Below are 18,996 nucleotides of genomic sequence, written 5' to 3' on the forward strand. Positions count from 1 at the left end.
GTGATGAATAAATGTCATTATACATTTGTCAAAACCTATAGAATGCACAATGCAAAGAGTATGGGTTCTATTAATAATAGTGTATCGACATTGACTCATCAGTTGTAACAAATTTACCACACTAATGCAAACTACAAAGCATAGTGGAAGCTAGGGAAAGGAGGAGGTAAGGGACTTGATGGAAACTTACTACACTTTTGGTCAAACTATTTTTCGAAACTAAAACTACTCTAAAAAACCAATGAAACCTATTAACAATAATTTAAAAAGAATCACACTAGTTCTCTGAACACAAATTTTACCCTTATGTTATTATATGTATATTTATTATGTTACCACTCTGAGATTCCTGCACATATGATATGAATAAATGGACCTATTACATTGTTTGACGCTTGTGTAACAATATAATAATGTATTTTCAACAGCTTTGAAAAACACTCACTTTCTTCTTTAAAAAGTTTTTGACAAAATGTATTTCCTTTGTCCTAATCTATGTGGTTTTGCACCAATACAACCTGGCTTTACAATTGCTTATTTCTCTGAACTTTGTCTATTCTGAAGCCTGTAACCTATAATGTGTCCAAAATACGACCCTAAAACTTAGTTTCAGAAGCTTAAAAATATACTGATATCTATTATTGAGACTCTTATCAAGCCTTTCAAGGTGTTTTGAAAATATGTAAATAGTAGCACATCCCAGGCATGACAGAAAAAAATAAATGCATACGTCTCTTCTTGAATAGACAGGATATTCTAACAGCAAGCAAGAAAGCTGTTTGCAGCCTGCCTGCAAGAACAAAAAACTAAGTTCTTACTAGAAGTATCAAAGTATGACTACTGATACTAGTTTTTAAAACAAATCCAAGAAAATCAAAACAAATAGACAAAAGGAAAAGAGCAAACAAAAAAACTTCTACTTTCAATCTCTCCACCCATATTTTTAAAAAGTAATAAATCAAAACAGAAACTAAATTCATGACTCCAAAATTATAAATTATTCTCTGGTTGAATCTAACTGCTTAATTCAGATTTACACTTCATAAATTCAGGGTGGAATGGTTTTAAATTTCTTTTTTGTAACATAACCACTAATGATGTTGAAGCAAATAAGTAGTGTTTTATGCTTTGCAAAGAGATGTAGAAAGAACTTACTATTATGATAACCATTTTACTAATAAAAAAACTAAGGCTTAAAGGTGTTAGGTAACTTCTTTGAGGTCCTGCATATTTTTTAAAAATAGGCTAACGAGGTTTTCTTCTAAATTGATATCCAGCACGCTTTCAGGCTCACCTGCTGTCCCATGCAGAAATCATAACCACTTTCAACAGTATGTTCTTCGAAATTAAAGTGTGATAGTGCACAAGGCATATACCCAGAGGGAACATGGGTAACAGACACAGATTAATCATGTTTGAAACATCAGAGTATCAAATGTTTCATAGTTATGGCTCACTTACCCCTGAAGTGGAGAGAGAGGAAGAGATTAAGCATATCCACAGGCAGAGGCCCATCCCTCTAAGTCAGAGGTCCGCATGAAGTTGAAGAAGGGAAACTGGGAGAGGACTGGGAAGGTGGATACTTCTCTACATGAAGTTCAGGCTGCTTCCAGCATCCCTCACTGGAGCTGATTCAGAGACAGTGTCTTCCTAAAACACTGCTGATCTCCAAGCACAATGCCCCAAGTTCTCTGCCCAGGAAGGGCAGTAATCTAATGGGTCGGTGGTATTCAAATCAATTCAATGAATAACGATTTACGTTAAAAAAATTGTTTTAAGATAGAATAATAGAATAGCACACAGCAGAAGAGAAGGACTAAAATTGAAAAGTCATACTGCATTACCTACTATAAGAGAGTTTATTTTTGAAACTTATTTTAGGAATGTGAGTGGAGAAGGGAGGATACAGAATCACAGTGTAAAATATATTTCTTTTTCAGTCAGAAAAGTTTAAAAGCCATTGGCCTCTATCCTAGTTGGCACTTTGACAAAGGACAAGCACCCTGCATTCTTAGCAGCCCCACCACCACTTTTGTCCCTTCTGTTGTGTGCTCCTGCCATTGCTGTGCAGACTTTCCAGCCAGGCTTCTTGCTAACCATGTCTTTAAAGTATCAGGACTGAAAGAGTGAGCAACAATACAGTCAATGCCACTTCCTTTCATTACCTTTGTTTAAAACTGATTGACACAGCTGTCATCGTGACACTGTAACGATGTATCAAAGTTACATCGTTAATGTAACGATAATACATTTTGACCTACACAAATTTAGAGCTGAAAAAGAGTCTAAATTTAGAGCTGAAAAAGAGTCTACGTATAATTTATCTCCCACTAGGTAGTTAATCAACTCAAGGCAACTGAATGTAATTCTTTCACAGAGATTTCTTATTCAACATTTAACAGAAAGTATTTCTTCTGATTATTTGAAATGTTTATATTAGAAGTCAGAGGACGCAAGTCCAGTGAGAATTTCTTTGTCATAGGCATTGATTATAGTACATTGGGCAGATCATGAAACATCTTTTAATCAGATTTCCTCGTGTGTAAAACAAGCAAGTCAAATTAGGCAGTTCCCAATGTGTTACCCAGTTCTGTGTCCTGCTTTAGTCTGTTGTATAAGTTCTTGAAACTTTTAGATAATAAAAGTTTCTTTTGGTCCTTTCTATAAAACTCTCTATCTTTAATGATAATACTTAAGCACATTCGGAGAATCCTCTCATTTGGTTATTAAAATATTCAAACATTTTAAAAGATTCTTATCAGGTTGAAAGTAAATGTTAAGAAGGTTGTTCACACTGAAAATTAATAAAATATTATTTATGAAAAGTAAATAGCAAAAAAACTCTAGTACATAGTTCAATATATGAAGATAAATATATGCTGTTTAAAATATTTGTGCATATTATATTAACATTTTATGAGCTTAAGTCATAGTTACTTGCACATTTTAATCAGACATGAGTTTCTTTAACAAGTCCATCACAGAGAAAAAAAAATGGAAGTCTACTTAAACTCCAAATACTCAATAACTTAAACTCCAAATACTCAAGTAGGGTTAAAGAAACAAAAAGCACTTGTTTTGGTAAGAACCTACATAGCATTCTTTCGTCACCCGTGAGTGATGAAATAGACCAGAGCACAGAACGAATTTTCAGCAATCAGACTTGAGTGTTATAGCTTTAATTGATGTACAGGCTTTTTTGATAACTTTGTTTTGTCATTTAATCGTGTCAGAAATCATGAAGACTTGGTTGCCCGACTACAGACAATATGAGGTTAACAAAAAAAGCGTAATTTTTGTTATCAAGGGTTTTTGTGTTGTGGTTACTGTTATTTCTGGCAGGATTTCCAAAACAGTGAGCAAGAAATGGGGCCTAAAATTTTATAAAGCTAAAAGTAGACAGCTGCATATGTGGCAGGTGATTCCAAAAAGGAAAATAATGTCAGTAAAGAAGAGAAAGTGGAACAGAAAGAAAAGAGAACTGTGGAGCGAGCTGGAGGAAATGCTCACATTTCTAGGTAGATAATTATAGAGAAATAAATGAAGAAAATAAAGAGGAATGAATCAGAAAAGAAAACGGAAATAGCATAATAGTAAACATGCAAAAAATAAATTAGGCATAAGGACTAGACAATAGACTGCCGAGAGTACGAGCATGGTTAGTGGGGATAAAAGACTCTGGATTTCAGAAGACTAACACAATACCTGTTGCTCCAAATTTCAAAGGGTTGAGAGGAAATAGAATGCGAAAACCATTATTTGAATGTGGTTGTAATTTCAGGTGATTTTAAATGATAATTATTCCCTCTGCCTCTCATTTGGATGAAGATTTTTTAGTCCATTATCAGAGAGAAACATTTACTGGCAGTTTGTTTCCAATGTTAAATGAAATTTATCAGATGCTTCCATGAAATGTATTTCACTCTTGATTTAACATTACTAAAATATTTCAATTTACCTAAATCACACAAAAAAATCTCAAAATAAAAAAAAAGAAAAAGAAAATGATATGGAAACAATGAATTCCCAGTTTCTGAGTCCTCCTGGAAGAGACAGCTGACACTCAACAAAGGTTGTCAGCCTTCCAAAATCCTAGCAAGCTGTCTTGGCCAATACACTATGTAGAAAGTGTCAAGAATCTTGCCAGTGCAAGGGTTATCTCACTTTGGAAAATATCAAATGAATACTGTTAGAAGCAGACTAACATGATGTTCAATTATTTTGGTTCTTGTGGTTGAACAACTAATATTGTCTTGCTTATGACCTCCACCTACTATGATTGTATTTTTAACATCTGGGGTACCCTTGTTTCCATGCTCTTTCCACAATTCCACTAATTACTTAATTATTTGCCAGTGTGCTTATGTTCTACAAGACAACATTGACTTATCATCTCTCTTAATGTAAACATTAAATAGTAGAAATATCACATCATGTGTATGTTTATTTTGTCTTGTTTTGCTTTATAATTCTTAGCCTCAGAGTAATTGAGTTCATTTTTTTCTTTCTTGTACCTCTGCCCAACTTGGTGGGGAAGATTAAGAGGCCACTTCTTATTTGGTGCATGAGCATTTGACTTTACTTATTTCTGTAATGGCAGTGGTAATAATGACATCAGCACAATAACTAAGTGCACTTTCTTATTCTTCAACGTTTTCTTTATATATATCATCTCATGTGATCCTCACCATTGCCCAGTAAGTTAAGCATTATTACTCTTATGGTTGTTGTTGTTATTGTTATCCCTCTTTTGTGGGTATACCGAAAAAAGGAAAGACTAGAGAGATTAACTGGCTTTTCCAAAGACATTAAACTAATCAGTGGTGAGTGGAATTTAAAACCTGTTTGAAATTGTAGTGCTGTGATGCTGACACAGATCATCTGATTATCAGAACTGCAGCTAGAAGGGGTCAAAGGCAAGGAAAAAGCAAAAGCAATACAAGACTCTAAATTTAGAGAATTTCCCCCGTCTGATCAGGATGTAGGACATGTCAGCCAAACAAACAAAGCCATTGCAGAGAAGCCACTGGCAAAGCCTGTGCTTCTCTATCACATAGTGACATTCAGATTCAGGAAGATGAGGACAGGGGAGTTTGTTGCTGGATGTGAAGAAAGAAGAGAGAATAAGCTTTATGCAACAGAATCTACTTTCTACTTGGGGTGACACTATCATTTTATACTTTAATGGGAAAGAGTAGAAGAAAGGTAGGGTTATGTGGGAAGGCAGGGAGGGAAGTAGAGGCAGAGATGAAAATAATGTATTGCTATGGTGCCTGCCTTAGCATCCACGAAGTACTAACACACTTTAGACTTCTCAGAGTAGCAGCTGGGAGCAACAGGGAATTTGGATTTTGTTGTGACTTTTAATTAAATTGGAGTTATACCCATGTCACTCAAGTATAGAGAGGGAAGAGTAAATGTTCATGTTCTCTCCTAAATTCAGAATAAACCGCATATTGTAGCAGCATAAGTAGGTGGTTTAATATATGGGTTCTAATATTAGATTGCTTAGGTTTGAACTTCAGCTTTCTTCATTTACAGTGGTGTGACTTGTACACATTGTATAACCTCTCTGTGTCTCAGGAATGTCTTTATTATTTATTAAATGTTTCGTCATTTATAAAAATAAGAATGATACTACGATTTGCTTCAAAGGGTTGCCTAGAGGATCAAAAGAGTTAATGCAATTGAGGATTTAGTTTCATGCCTGGCACAGAGTGAATAATCAATTAATGGTACCCCTTATTATAATTTATTGTGTGCCATAAGTTCTTGTAAGCTAGTTTAAGGAAATAATATACCTGAAGATCACTCACTTCTTCTATTTCCCTGAAGAAAGAACAATCTTATTCCAGATGATAAAGTATAACATGAAGATCTAATATCTCCTGGGAGAGGTTTGGACAGATCTACCACTTTGATAAGTCATTTTCCCTAATTGTGATATTTTTATTTGTTTTGTCATTTAATGTACTTATTCACTCATTGATTTGTCAAAATTGTAGATTTGTTCTTTTTTGCTTTAGATTGTTTTGTTTTAAATTAGATACTGCAAAGTATTTAAAAGGATATCTGATGTCCATTTGTCCCTTTTGACTCTGTGGAAAAAGATAAGTAACATTTTTTAAAAATTTACTACTTTTGTATTTTTGCTAATTTTATTTCTGAATTTATTATTTAAAGCACATAGAGAAATCTAAACTATTATTGAGATTCCCAAAATATAATCTGTTGTACAGATTCAGGGGTTGTGGAATACATGTTAGAGTAGCAATTTTGTTGTTAGTGATACATAAACTAATTACTTCTGTTAAAAAAATTAAACAGGATGTTGAAATCTTTCTGCCTTAAAGTTTTCTTTGATTCAATTTGCCATTACAAAGAAAAGAACCTACCAAATGTTATATTGATTGACTTCTTTAAAAAAATGCTTTATGTTTGTCCTAACATAACAATTAGAGAAAAATATGATATTCTGCTCTAGTTCCTGTCAAGAGTGGATAGAGAAGGAAGAGAAAATTGACTTTTGCTTACCTCAAATAGTAATACTAAATTTTTCTTATGCATTCTGTATTAAATCTTTCTGTGCATTCTTAAAGCGATGCTACATAATGCAAAATGTCTATCAATTATGATTAGCCTTACTTCCTTTTGATTTATGCTTCTGAATTGTTAAAAAAGTAAGAGGCTCAGGCAGACACAAATATCACATAAACCATTTGAACAATCAGATAAATTGCTAAAAACAGGTTTATCTCCTTGTTATAAATGAGCACAAGTGACTAGAGGCATAAGGAAGTAAAGCAACTCCAGCAGCCCATCAGAAAGTCACAGGCAGAAATAAGATTGTAATTGATTTTGCTGTTAACTCAATACTAAAGAGTAAACAGTCATTAGTGACTGAGTCTAAAATGGTAAATATGTTAACTATTATAAATTTCTTCTAAAATATAACCGACTATTTTAACGTACATTTAAAGCAATTTTGTAAGGAAATGAAGAAGAGTCAATATTTTCGTAGATCAGAATATACTAGCTAGAGTTCTATGACATTGCCTTACCTAATCTTAAAATTATAAGTTTCAGAATATCTTGGAAAGGAGAAGAGGGTGCAAACGTTTGTACTGGAGAAGAATATTCAAGAAGATTATGACGGTCAGAGTCACAGCTGGAGTAAGTTTGAGCAACTTTGTCCTCTTGTGCTCTCTAGTCTAACACAAAAATAAAATGATGGATGTTCATATTAGATTATCATTAAAATACTTTTCTTGCTATTCACGAGCTAACTTTCCACTTGTATCAACTATCAATTTTCTATAATTCGTGGTGAGAAGAAAGGAACATTAATATGGATTATTTCAAATTCCTTTATTTAAAAAAATTTAATCATAAAAATGATTTGCTTTCCTGATTATGTTTAGTGTTACTCAATGTCCAGAGAGGCTATCAGATTATTTACTCTTAAGCAGGAGAAAGTTGGGCTGAGGTTAGAAAAAAAAGTCATGGATAATTTCAGAAAGCGAAGAGATCGCTTACCGAAAATAGAGTGTGTAGTTTATTTCAGTGAGCACTTTCATGAATGTTTGTGCATACAGATACAGCATACTTTCATTAAAGAAAATGCAATCTACAAATATTAGTGCTCTTCAGTCAACTCGTTCAAGCTTCTCTTTCAATGAATTTCAATTCTTTTCTCACACATAACTTCATCCAAATCACTGTCCTTGAAGTGTCCAAGTCATATTAGAAAAGCATAGAATCTGAATTTATGTTAAACCATAGCTTCTTTTTAGAAACACATACCAGAAAGCTCATCTACATTTAAAATATAACTATAATTATCACTATTCTAGTCACTTTTAAAAGAATTGCAAAATGCTACTGCATTGCATTCAAATTAAATTCATCTGCCCATCTCAAAAAGACAAAAAAAGAAGAATAAAAGAAGCAATTGCAAACACAGATTCAAAGGTTTTTCATTCACACAGAAAAATATGTGAATTGCAAAGCTTGATTTTTTAGTAGTTTGGGTTTTTAAAATTTGTTTTGAAGGTGGCCCATAAAAGTCAACACCTCAAACTTCAGAGATAGTATCGAGAAATGGCATACTTCATCAAAATGTATTTATTCACATGATGTTGAAGATTTTGTTTGAAATTCCTTTTAATTTAGAACATCTGAAACAGTCTCCTTAGAAATTGGCATATATATTAAAATGCATAAATATTTGTATATTATGTAAATATATTAGTAACAGCCCTGAAACTTAATTTAGCCTGTATACAAATATAGTACATACATGCAGTACTTATTAGCAATAGCTGCAATTGAAAAGGCAAATTAAAACATTGATGCAAATAATTCAGCAGTTCATTTTTTGCCAATTCTGTATCAATCTTCTGAATGCTGTCACTCTCAATTTCCTATGTCAGTTTCCTTTACAACTCATACGGTGTATTTGAAAGCAAACCTAAACTGAGAAATGTAACACCTCTGGAGAACAGTGGATTTTCTCTCTCTAAGTCTTTTCTAAAATTCAAAGGCACATTTTCCAGAAGTGATATTACAAATAATCCATCTTGCCTATGGAACAAGTAGAATTCCTGTAAATAAGAATATTTATCTTTACATGAAATCAGGCAACTTGCAATAAAACTTTAGAGCTCATATAAGTCTCTTTTTCACTTTTGTGGATTAATTAATTTTCTAAATTTATTCAAGAATTTCTTCTGCAGTGGCAAAATTTCATTCTCTATCACGAAAAATTAAAATAGGCTATTTTCAATTTCCATTTAAGAGAAAGAACACCAAGGACTAAGTTTCCAATCTGCCTACTTGAAGCTGCATCCTAGAGCTTCTTCCTCCTGTATCCCTGAAGGAAATCTATTACAACATCATTTGTCAAGTATAAAGGGAGTTGGGGGAAATCAAACTTGTTAGGTTTTAGGATGATACTATATGGTTAGCTAATTAGATTAGTTGACACTTTAATTCCAATATTTTCAATCATATTTTACTATTGTGATGCCTAAAACTTTAGCTCAGCTACATTTCTATTCTAGAGTTTTTCTCTACAAAAGGAAATGACATCTTCCCTGTAATAGCTTTTCTAATTTCCATTTCATTTATGAAAATAATAATACTAAGAATGTTGGTAACCACATAACTATAGAATAAAAAAGATAAAGAGACTCGTAAGTATCCAAAGAATTATTCTTTTTACTTCAAAGAGAAAATGTGTTACTATTTGTTTCTTCATAACAGTACATACTTTAGATCATTCATTAAACAGGAATATACAAAATAAAATTTTCCCATTTGCCAGCTATCCGCCTGCTATTCAGCCCAATATTTTATTTTGTTTTACCTTTATCTTGAATATGTTAACACTTTTTTCACAAGCTTAATGTCAAATTTTAACAATCTAGGATTCCAGTTCAGTAAATATAATAAAAGACATTCCACAGAACTGGTATGTTATAAAAGGCATATCAGAAATTCAACCCATTTGTGAAATAAATAAATAAATAAACAAATAAATAAATAAATAAATAAATTCTCAATATAAGGCGATGTAAGTAGACTTCCAAACTCTTCAAGAAGCATGATTAAGTAGCTATTTGGAGAGGGAGCCACATAAAAACATATTGTATACTGATTTATATACAGATACAGTATCAAAACATAAAGAAGCAGCTAGGTTGTGGGTGCATCCCTCAGTCTCCCCTGTGTAACGCCATGGCTAATGAAAAGACGGTGTAACTGATCTTCTGACAGAGGAACATCAGGTGTGTGGGCCCAATTGTGGGACAGAAACAAAAAGCACTTTACAAAAATTCCCAGAAAAAAACATAGATTAGAATGGAAAGGAACCTCAATACTATTGAGTCCTTCCCTGTGTCCTTGGGAGAACTACATATTAAGCTTTCTTCAACTGGGAACATGAAATTTGAAGTCAGTAGCATTAGAGAAGTCATAATTTGGATTGAGAGCACCCATTCTTTCTAATCCCTGTTTCATCTTACGACACACTTCTAAGAAACGGTTAGGTCCATTGCTATTGGTAATCCTAGGGTGTCTCCCAGGAGAGGAAAAACGAATGAAAGTGGTCACATAAGTGTGTAGGCATGTGCACGTGTGTGAGCATGGGCAACGGTTATGTTTGTGTATACGTATATGTACTTTCTTATTTTTCCTGAGACCTTAAAAAAGAAATCTGATTGCTGATTTTGTAATTCCTTGAAAGGATAGCTGAAAAGGTAGACATTTCAAAGCTCTGGGAAGAGTTCTGGAACTGCAAAACTAGCAAAACTGCAAAATTGTCCCCGTGAGAGGGCAGTAGTCCCTGGGCCTGAGTTTTGTCTCTCTGTCCATCCCAGACTGGCTTGGCCCTCTCTGTCAACCTTCACCCTGCTGGCTGCGCTGTGGACAGGGGCGGCGGAGCACACCGATAGCGCGCAGAACCGCAGCATCAGTCGGCTCCAAGGAAACTCAGATCTTTGGGGCGTGGGCCGCCGCCAGGGGTTGACACTTATGCTGTGCGAGGTGCGTGTGCCATTGGCAAACTGGCTTTCTCAGTTTTGGCTTCCCACAAAAGGAGCGGAAGGGGGAGCTGTCGTGATTCCCAGTGCCCACAGAGCCCCCTCTCCTGGCCACTGCGCGCCAGCCACAGCTGGTACCGAGTGTGCTCGCTAGTCTCTGTGCGTGTCTATTTGTATAACTATCTGCAAGTGGCTTTCAATTTAACTGTCTGTGTGACAGAGACAGAGGCGCCTGCGGAAAGTTCCCTCTCTCAAAAACGCCTTCAATGTTCTGCTCTATCGCTGGCGCCTGCGACGCTGTCATTGCCATCTCATCATTTTGCTTCCTTCCGGGTGATTTATGTACAATTATGCATGAGTGAGAAATACGTGTCTACTGGAGTTGTTTTGTCTGTGACCTTACTTCTTTGAAGAGAGAAAGTGATTGGGAGGGAAGGAGAACCTGAAAAGGACTAATTTCCCCTCCGGAGTGTAAAATATAATGGTTAAACGCCCAATATCTCAATGTCTAGACTGAAATCCCGCTCTGCCACTTATACTAGCTGTGTGCCTTGGGCAAATCGTTAATCAATCTGTGCCTCAATTACTTCATTAGCAGAATAGGAAAGCAACAGCATTTAGCTCGCAAAGCTGTGAAGATTAAATGAGTGAATATGTAAAACGCTTAGAACTGTGCCTGGCATGTTAATAGGTGCTATAGGTTAAATGCTATTAACATCTTCGTCAGTTGATCACAGTGTTAAATGGAAGGACCATCCTGACCACTTTCTCCACAGGAAAGCACTAGATCTTGATACGTGCCCACGCCCCAATGCAAAGGTGAGACCGAATCCTAACCCGTTCACTCCGTGCAGTGCAGGACCAGCAGCCACCCAGACACCCCCCATCCACGCAGACCCTGTTTGGGGAATCCCTCCCCAGCAGTCTGTTCTCTATACCTGGGACCATGCTCCGAATTTTTGGGGATGCAATGGCAAACTGCTAGCCCAAGAGAGCTGGCCCCTGCCTCTCCTGTCTGAAGAGTGTGTTTGAGGGTTTTCCTACCTGCCCCAGGTTTTTGCCCTTCTTACTGCCGCCGAATGCCAGTCCTTGGTATATGCCCGCAGATCGATTGGAGGCCTGAGCAGGCGTCTCCCCGCCCAGAGAGGACTTGATGGAGTTGAGTTTGGCCCGCGAACTGCCGATCTGTGAGCTCTCCACCATCAGCACCGCGGCCAGTAGGAGCAGGCAGCGGGACGAATCCTTGCACCGCATCAACGCGGCCATCTCCAGGCGAAGGGTTCCCCAGGAAGACTCAAAGCCCGAAGGGGTGGGAATGCAAGGGGAGGCAGGACCCCAACACGGGGCCCCTCACTTGGGTCGCGGGGGCTTGCAGATTGTGTTCCCTCAACCGTTCCTGGTTCGGGGACCCAGGACCCTGTGAACTCAGTCTCACGCCTCAGGACAGAAATTAGCGGAACCCAAGCGAGACCAGCTTCTCCACCAGGGCAGGAAGTTCTGCAATAACTGGAAGCAATCAAAGGCTAGGCGCTTTGTCGCCAAGGAGGCGTGACCCAAGGTGCAAGAAAAGCCAGCCCTGTGGATCGCACCGCTTCGGTTGCTTCTTGCCCCGCACCTCCCTGGTCCCGCCGGGATCTCGGCGGTTTAATTCTCCTCTTAATTGATCAGGAGGCCCGCACCAGTTCCTTCTCCTTCGGACTCAGTTGCTTTTCTCTCCTCTCTTTTCCTATCCTTTATGTGTCAAACTTTGCAGGACACAATGCTCCTTTTCAAAGTTAGCAGGCGCTATAGTAGGGGATCAGGAGATGTCCCCGGATCGAATCCTCGAGATCTGAAGAGAACCGAGGTCCCCCACACGCGCACTCACAGTTGCCCCGAAGCGTAGTCCCTTGACTCACAAGAGACAGAAAACCGCTGCCAGCGCAGCGACGCCAGGCGAGCGGACTTGCGCTACGCTCGCCGCGGGCTCCCGCTCGCTCTCTCTGCTCTCTCCCCCTCCCTCTTTGCTTTTTATAGCTTCCCACAGTGAGTTTTTTTTTTCTTTTTTTTTTTTTTTACCTCCGCCCCCAATTCAAGAGTGACGAAGAGTGAAAACTTTTCTCTCACCCCCCACCGCTTCCTCCCCCCCTCCTTTCCGCGTGCTGCTTCTCCTTCTGCGGCTTCCACTCCAGCTTTTCCTCCTCATCCTCCCGCTCTGTCTCCACCCCACAACTGCTGGAAAAGGGGGATATAGCTTTTCCATGGGGTGAGTGGAACACAGGGGCTCCTAATTCCTGCCAACAACTCCAGGGGTTGGAGGGGTCTTTGGAAACAGGCGGAGGGCAAAGGTGGAAACCGAGAGGGGCAAGCTGCCACCACGTGATCGCCGCCACCCTTCCTTAGATCTTCCCACCCTTCTTCAGCCCCTGACTCTGCGGGGAGAGCTGGAAAAACCCTATGGAAGCTTTAGAAAAGTGAGCATCTGCGCAACTGCTCATTAGAATTGTATTCTTTGTGCGCTCACGTTTGGTTTTAGCCTGTTCCTCCCAGGGAGTGTGTGAAGCTGGAGTCGTATAGGTGCGCCTGGGGGTGGCCAATGATCCGGATAGAGGATCTGGAAGGAAAGGGGCAAACCAAAGAGAGGAAAAGATGAGCCTGTTCGATTTGGGTATTTTTAGTCTCCTTCTGAACCCGGGCGCCGCCGCACACGTAGCATATGTCTATGTCTCTGAGGGACTGGGAAGAAGGGGGTGCTCTGGGTACGCTCCGAGAGTTTGGACCTCACAGCTCGATTGAGCATCTTTACCATGCCAGGCAACTGCTCTTTTTGCGAAAAGAAAATCCCAGATAGGAACGAACGGGGGCAGGGAGACTCTGAGATCCTGTCTCCCTTGGCTTCCTGCCTTCTAACCCCTGGAAATTACAAGAGAAGTCATTCCTGTCAGCCCCCGGGGCTCTCCAGGTCCAATTCCCTTCGGTTGAAGGTCGAAGGCGGCTCCGGGAACTACTGGGACGCGCTGGCGCTTGGGGGCGCCAGTGGCAGCCGTTCAGCTAGCCACGGAAGTGCTGCAGGAGACAAGCGCGGAGTTCGGAGATGTCTGGTGACCAAGTGCGAGACTTCCCAAGCACAGCAAGGGATTGTTCGAAAGTTGTTGCATTTCTCTTTCGCAGACACTAACGTTCAGGAGCAGAGAAATCCAAGCATTGAGCCACAACTTGAAGTTAGAAGGCTGCTGGCCGCCAGGGGAGGATACTAGCAGCATCCTCTTCAGAATTTTTGGACCTAGATTTCACAGCTTTCACACCTGATCCTGGCGCATGTCCATGAGTAGGAATTAAACTTGTCGCTAAGTGAGAATGTTAGTGACTCTTATTTTCCCCAAAACAACGCAGAGTTCTAAAGTGTGGATTTAGAGCTATTTTCTCCCAGACAGCTCCAGTTTTGCAAATTTCTCAGTCCTGACCTATGAATCTGTCTGCCCTGAAATTCTTCATTTTCAGAATTTTTTTTTAATACACAAGCAAATGGGGATTAAAATTTGCACCCTCTGGCATGTGTTCTTATCTTTTGAATTTCCTTTCTTTAAGATAGAGATTTTTTCACATTTTAGTGTGTGGGTTCCCCCCCCCCCACCCCGCTTTAAAAATATGCCGCGAATAACAATATGGATGACCCTTGAAGGACATCATACGATCAATCACAGAAAGACAAATCCACTTATAGGAGTTACCTAAAATAGTTAAATGCATAGAATCAAAGGTTGGAATGGTGGATACCAGGGATTGGAAGGAGAGGAGAATGGGCAGTTACTATATCAATGATCACAAAGTTTCAGTTAATCAAGATGAATAAACTCTTGAGATTTGCCATATGGTATTGTACCTGTAGCCAACAATAATGCATTGTACTTTTAAAAACTTATTGAGAAGGTAGATCTCATGCTATATAGACATAAACTTTATATGTGTGTGACATTATATACATGTACAATGTATATATGTATTTATATATATACACACGCATGTAATATTATTGTAGTAAGAACATTTAACATCTATATATGACCAGTAATAAATCTGTAAGTTTATAAAGTTAAGTGAGGCATTTTAGGCACTAATAAAAGGCAAGGAGAGGGGTCCTTACACTATAAATAAATTACTTAGGATTTCGAGCTTAGATTTTACGGAAGAGTATATCTTTTGCCTTCATTCTGGGTTTGCCAATCAGAAAGCATGACAGAAATTGAGAAAATTAACTTAGGAATCTACTGGTTTAAATATTTCTGAAAAGTAGCTTAGAGCAAAAGGAAAAGATAAAAGCTAAACATGTAGGCAACAGATCGCTCTACATTCACTTGGAAGGGTGTAGACTTTGACCATACGTTGAAGAACAAACACAAATGAACCATGAGAAAATGTGAAGATGCTTTGCCTGTTTCTGTCACTTCCTTCTTTCTTTACTTCTAAATAAAATAATATCCCACATACACAGGCCTAACTTTACTCATATGTACTGTTAAACAGAAAAGAAATATCAAGCACAACACATTTACTCTCAGTTCTGAGTACCAACCTAAAGACATTATCTCAGGGGCTCATTCAACACCCCACAAGTTCCAACAGCAATTTTTTTACAAATACAGTTAAATTGAAAGTCGGCATAAAATCTACTCACACAAACATTCTTCCATATAGAACAAAATCAGACATATAGAATCAAAAGCTAAAATACACACAATTATGCCTTAGGCTAAAAATGAGTCAAAAACTAATTCATTCATGACACAAATGCTTTCTGTAAATTTTTTTGACAGTCAGAAACAAACATACATGACCCATATGTTGACAAGTAGATATGCATACACAAAATCAACTAACTGTAAATAAACATAATCCTTTGGATTACTGTCATAGCACCACATGTGTTTTTCCCTTGTGTGTTTTCCTAAGTATAAAGACAAAAGCTTCATATCTTACTTGGGAAAGGAGATTTTTATGCCATTTGCAATAACATAACTAAAGAGTAGATATTTAAAAAGAAGACTGTACAAAAGCAGGATGTACAACCCCCCTGTCCAGAAGAAAGTACCTTAATGGACATTTTTTCCTTTGGCCATACATTCCCTCTTATCTTTACTCCTCTAGCTGTGGGGCCATTTTCGTTCCACAGAAAAGCCACTACTTTCTCAGAAGTTGTTTCTGGATCCTGGATTCCTTCTGAATACTTAGTCCCAAAGGTAAGTTAAGTATATAACTTGTCACCTTAGTCTTGTTTACTGCAGCTTACTAATTTTCATCCCATTAGCTCTCTCCCTGCATTAGAGAATACTTTCTACAATAGCCTTTTTATCAGTTGTTCATGAATTCCCCATACAGAAGCAGGTATGGGGCCCTGAGGACACAGTGGTGAATGAGTGGGGGCCTTCCATCTAAAGGGGCTTGGAGCTCTGTAGACACCTTGATTTACTAAAATCTGCTTCTAGCCCCTCTCAGAAGTTGCTGCTGTGAGTCTTTCTCTATTCTCATCTGCTGCTGAATTATGCCAGTCTCCGAGTTCAATCTGTTACAAGACATCTGCAACTCGAATTCAAGCCAAGCTGGCTTGAATTCATGTGACTTTGGGAATACAAATGATCAAATATGTCCCCCAGAGTTCTTTTTTTTCCTTCAGAATTTATATGCACATTTTAATGGTGTTCAGAGAGACAATACTCCTACATTTGTTGTTGGACCCAAAGAAATGACCCTCGTGATGGTAATGTTAGGTAAGTAAGAACAGAATAGCAAACCTGGGAAGTAAGATTCTCTTTGGTAGGTCCCACAGTACCCCAAATTATCTTGCACACACAGAATAGACATGAAAATCTTTAATGTGTTGTTGGACCTTGATAGATGTTAAGGATCTGAAAAATAAGATTATGTGGGTTTTCCCTATCCATAGTAAACCAAGCTACCTGGCTCTGTAGCCTAGTAATACTCATACTTTGAGAGTTTTATGTTTCTCCTCTGCCTAAGAACAACAGTCTCTTGTGTTGCTGCAAACTAATTTTAAATACCTGGTAACAAACATAAGCTTGCATTGATATTGTGAAAACTTTTTGTGTTTCTTGATGGGAATAATTTTCATATCAGATACGAAAAAACTGCATCTCCTATTTGATTCCTGCATTAATTTCAGTTGTTGATGCAATCTTGACAAGGTCTCATGGACAGCAGGACCAGCTAATAAAAAAGATCTCATCACCTACATTTGAATCACTAGCTATGCTTGACACAAACATGCGCAAGTGAAATGGGTCTGAAGATTTCACAGTAAATCAATCTGAAACAATTGCTCAGCCAACAGCTTCTTTTTTGAACCTTAACAAGTTAGTCATCTTATCCATACTTTAGCTGCCACTTAAATGAAAGAGGATTACTGAACAGATATTTCCCCTTGAGCCTGAACCCAAACAATAAAAAAATGCAAATAACATAATCTGAAACTCAGGCAGATAAAGACTTCTACTGAGCCTTGTGCATGTATGTGACCATAGATGGAGGTGGAATTAGAAAAAAATCATCAAATGTTTAATAAGAAACATTTTCCTTTATGATATAAAATTTTTGTTAGTTCTATACAATGCATATCCTTTTTGGTATGTTCTCACTGCTGAGTTCTGGCAGGTTTTTTCAAGATTCATCTTTTGAAACAGTACTAAAGTACCAAGTAATACTTGGCAGTGAACGCATCATATGTTTAATTCTTGAGTGAGGTTAAATTCCAAAGAATCTCATCCTGATGAGCAACAAAACAAACAACATTTACATAATCTAGACCAGGGATTTTCAGATTCTGTTCCTTTTGGCTCACTAGGGTCCTGCTGAGGTCTCAAAGTAAGTTGAGAACTGTGCTTTTTTTTTTTTTTTTTTTAACAAGATTTCAGAGGAGAGGGATCCAGCTCTTGGATCAAAGTTAACTTTTAAGTGCCTGTTTTTGTTATTGTTTTTATTTGGGAAAGGATTGTGTTTGTTGTTTGGTTGGTTTTAATCAACTGTTAACTGATCCAATTTAGCAGCCACAGTGAACTGGGCAAAATACTCTGTGAGCCGTCAACCTGCCAAATACATGATAGACTTATTTCTACCCTGTTAGTATTACAGAAAATTTCCAAAATGAACATTACTCAAGTGGGGAAACTATTAAATATATGGCAATTTATTTAGTCAGAAATGATTTGGTCATTTGAAGTAGGGAACATTAAAAATGAAAAGGCAGGGTAGCTAATCCATTCATTGTACCATATGTTTATTCCTGATCAATTATCTGAACCTATGATTAAAGAATATGGCAAAAATTTAACTATACTCATACCACACATAAAATAAACTATGGTGCAGACTAAAAATAATGGAACAACTATTTGCAAATAATAAAGAAATAGATTCTCAAGAGGCAACTCAAAAATCTGTCTTTGAAACACCACTGGGCTTGGTAACAGAAAATAAATAATGTGTTTAGTTTATCTTTGGAAGATTAGTTTGTAATAGATCCTACTTTTTGACATTCTAGGTATAAATTATAATGCCCAGGATCAGAAATGGTTTGGGATATAAGAAAGTCAAGATACTATGCTTCAGTCAGCTTAAGGAATGTTACAGGTAACTGGCTTGGAATATACAGCAATAATAAAAGTAATAATAATAACCAGATTTATTGAATGCCTTACATGTGCCAGGTTTGTTGAACACTTTACATATAGTGTCTCTTATTTGTATGCCATAATTCATCCCTTTAAGATAATGAATGTACAGTCCAGTATTAAAATAATACTGAGTAAAGAGTAGCTTGCAGGACAGTGTGTCTCCACTTGCAGTAATGGATGTCCAGTTATGGCAATAATGTGGAGGACACACAAGAAAAGGGGAATCCATCAGAAAAAACTGGAGGTGCCATTTCACCCTTGTAGCATACCCCAACACAGATTCCTCTGAAGCAGCTAAAATAAATCACTTGGCAAAGGGTTGCAAAGGACACCAAAAATATAAGTACATGACTACATGTATTGCAGCTTCGCCTAATATAGTAAAACTCTTGGGCCTTAATATTTATAAAGCAGAGAACTTAAAAAGGCCCTCTGCTACAGATGGCATATTAGCTTTCTAGGGCTTCCATAACAAAATACTACAGATTTGGTGACTGAAACAACAGAAATGCATTTCCTTACCATTTAGGAGGCTATAAGTCTAAGATCGAGGTGTTGGTAGGTTTGGGCTCCTCTGAGGTGACTCTCCTTGTCTTATATGTCACCACTTTCTCACTGTGTCCTCCTGTGGTCATCCCTAGGTCTGTGTTCAAATTTCCTCTTCTTATAAAGAAACCAGTCATATTGGATTAGGACCTACTTTAATTTTGTTTTAATTTAATTGCCTTTGTAAAGAACTCATCTCCAAATGTGGTTACATTTTAAGGTAGTAGGACTTACGGCTTCAACAT

General features: G+C 37.7%; 1 protein-coding gene across 1 annotated transcript in view; it reads right to left on the bottom strand.

Moving 5' to 3' along the window:
* The window catches only part of DKK2 (dickkopf WNT signaling pathway inhibitor 2), a 107,107-nt gene extending 94,412 nt beyond the window's left edge, over positions 1-12,695 (bottom strand). The window contains exon 1 of the mRNA XM_007999470.3: positions 11,586-12,695. Within this exon, the coding sequence (XP_007997661.1) occupies positions 11,586-11,807 (222 nt within the window). The 5' untranslated portion in view covers positions 11,808-12,695. The remainder of the gene's footprint in view (positions 1-11,585) is intronic.
* Positions 12,696-18,996: the final 6,301 nt, after the last annotated feature.

This window comes from Chlorocebus sabaeus, chromosome 7, assembly GCF_047675955.1.
Source record: "Chlorocebus sabaeus isolate Y175 chromosome 7, mChlSab1.0.hap1, whole genome shotgun sequence".
NCBI classification, from domain to species: Eukaryota; Metazoa; Chordata; class Mammalia; order Primates; family Cercopithecidae; genus Chlorocebus; species Chlorocebus sabaeus.